This window comes from Perkinsus marinus, assembly GCF_000006405.1.
Source record: "Perkinsus marinus ATCC 50983 genomic scaffold scf_1104296962172, whole genome shotgun sequence".
Classification (NCBI taxonomy): Eukaryota; Perkinsozoa; order Perkinsida; family Perkinsidae; genus Perkinsus; species Perkinsus marinus.
This window is the reverse complement of record NW_003205530.1, coordinates 1-1,689: the sequence shown is the minus strand read 5'-3', so window position 1 is coordinate 1,689 and position 1,689 is coordinate 1. Positions and strand designations below refer to the sequence as shown.

General features: G+C 44.8%; 2 protein-coding genes across 2 annotated transcripts; both read right to left on the bottom strand.

The window, feature by feature from the left end:
* Nucleotides 1–708: 708 nt before the first annotated feature.
* Nucleotides 709–1,234, bottom strand: Pmar_PMAR026637 (Nonhistone chromosomal protein, putative). The gene is made up of 3 exons (XM_002771950.1): nucleotides 1,098–1,234; nucleotides 943–1,051; nucleotides 709–898 (listed from the first exon to the last, which is right to left on the bottom strand). The coding sequence occupies exons 1-3, from the start codon at nucleotides 1,208–1,210 to the stop codon at nucleotides 809–811; spliced, it is 312 nt and encodes a 103-aa protein (XP_002771996.1). The 5' UTR covers nucleotides 1,211–1,234; the 3' UTR covers nucleotides 709–808.
* Nucleotides 1,235–1,397: 163 nt separating this feature from the next.
* Pmar_PMAR026636 (non-histone protein, putative) lies at nucleotides 1,398–1,631 on the bottom strand (the record flags this gene model as incomplete). Its single annotated transcript, XM_002771949.1, has 2 exons — nucleotides 1,398–1,487; nucleotides 1,536–1,631. 2 exons carry the CDS (start codon nucleotides 1,629–1,631, stop codon nucleotides 1,398–1,400), a joined length of 186 nt encoding a protein of 61 aa, XP_002771995.1.
* Nucleotides 1,632–1,689: the final 58 nt, after the last annotated feature.

Sequence of the window (1,689 nt, the reverse complement as noted above, 5' to 3'; positions counted from 1 at the left end):
CGCTCCTTTCGGCCAGTTTCTTAGCTGCATTATATCGGTTATTCGCCATATGTAAATCGACTCCATTCGGTCACTATCAGTCACCTTTCTTGCCCTACTGTTCAGTTTCCGAGCGAAAAAGATAGTACGTGACGAGAGTGTGGTTCACGTGTAAATGCTCACGTGTATGGTCCTCCTCCTTCCAATCATGGGATGATACCCGATAACGAACCAGAGTAGATATGTCTACGGACGCAACAGTTACACGGAACACCAGTTCCTGCAACACTGACTTTGCATTCACAGAAACATGAAAATACAGCGACCAAAGACAAGAGTTAATTTACACAAACCATTCATGAGCTCACTGGCGTCTCGTGAAACGCAGCTTCTTCTTACAACACAGTTTATCAATTGTTGAGGAAGTTGTAGAGCAAGTACGGTAGGAGAACCAGCTATGACCAAAGACAGAGCCGTATGTACGACCAGAGTCCACCCGAGCCTATAGGCTCTCCTCGAACATCAACGGTCGAGCAAAAACCTGTTCCATCCGCGTAGATTGCGCATGCGTATCGTGAAGTCACTCGAAGAGTAAAGCTCACATCAAAAGTCTCCATTGTCTCTAAAGTCAACAAATACAACAAGATGAAGTAGAACGTTTACTATCAACCCTGATGCATGCTCCCTAATACTCTACCCCCCACGCGAAACACGAAACATGAGGGGGCTCTAAGTTCTCATTAATCACATTTCAGGCGCTAGGCCAAGATGTGCACAATCGACCAAGGCAGTCTACGTTCAATTTGCTTCAATCAAGTACTTGACAAAATTATAGGCCAACGGCCTTCTTTTCACGCTCATAACGTTTCTTGTCCTCAGCGGCCAACTTCTCATATGGAGTTTTATCATTGTCTTTCATCTGAACAAATTAACATCAACATAAATGTGCACTTATGCGCTTACCCCTTTCCAAGCTTCTCCCATCTTCCTCCCGAGCTCGCCAATATCCCTACTCTGGAGACCATTCTCCTTCATTATTCTTTCACGGTTCTTTTGCATAAAGAAGAAGTACCTCAATAAACGCCAATAAAACGAATCAGAATCAAATCACAACTCACGCGCTCAGTGCTCTCTTGACCTTTGGTTTGCCATCATCCTTCTTAGTCTTGGAAGCTTTCTTCACCTTAGTCGGTGTGGCCTTCTTAGGGGAAGCCTTTTTCGTGGCTGCCATTAGTTCAGAAAAGAACCTAGCACTACCCAGAAAGTGAAAACATTAAAAAACTAAACAACACAAGGAATCAATAACTGCCTTCGAATTAGAGATGTGAAGTGATGAGAACCACTATGGGTTACTCCACTCTTGCTACGTTATCATCTAGGCAAGTTACGAAACTCAGCATGCACACCGCAGGACGGCTTTATACACCAGCAGCCGCTTTCTCGCGTTCATAACGCTTCTTGTCCTCATCAGCCAGCTTGGTATAAGGAGCCTTCTCCGTATCACTCATCTGACAACAAGAAGCATTGACAAACACCGAGGCATCGTCAACTCGTACAGCCTTCCAAGCTTCGCCCATCTTCTTCGCGATGTCACCAATGTCTTTGCTTTGAAGGCCGTGCTCCTCCATGATCTTCTGACGGTTCTTCTGCATGAAGATGAAGTATCTAACAACAGGGAGTACATCAAATACCATAGGGAACTATCTAACA

Coding starts and splice junctions, on each gene's coding strand:
- Pmar_PMAR026637 (XM_002771950.1), bottom strand. CDS start 1,210: ATGGCAGCCACGAAAAAGGCTTCCCCTAAGAAGGCCACACCGACTAAG. Junction 1,052..1,097: donor GTCAAGAGAGCACTGAGCGC/GTGAGTTGTGAT, acceptor GCGTTTATTGAG/GTACTTCTTCTTTATGCAAA. Junction 899..942: donor TGGGAGAAGCTTGGAAAGGG/GTAAGCGCATAA, acceptor TAATTTGTTCAG/ATGAAAGACAATGATAAAAC.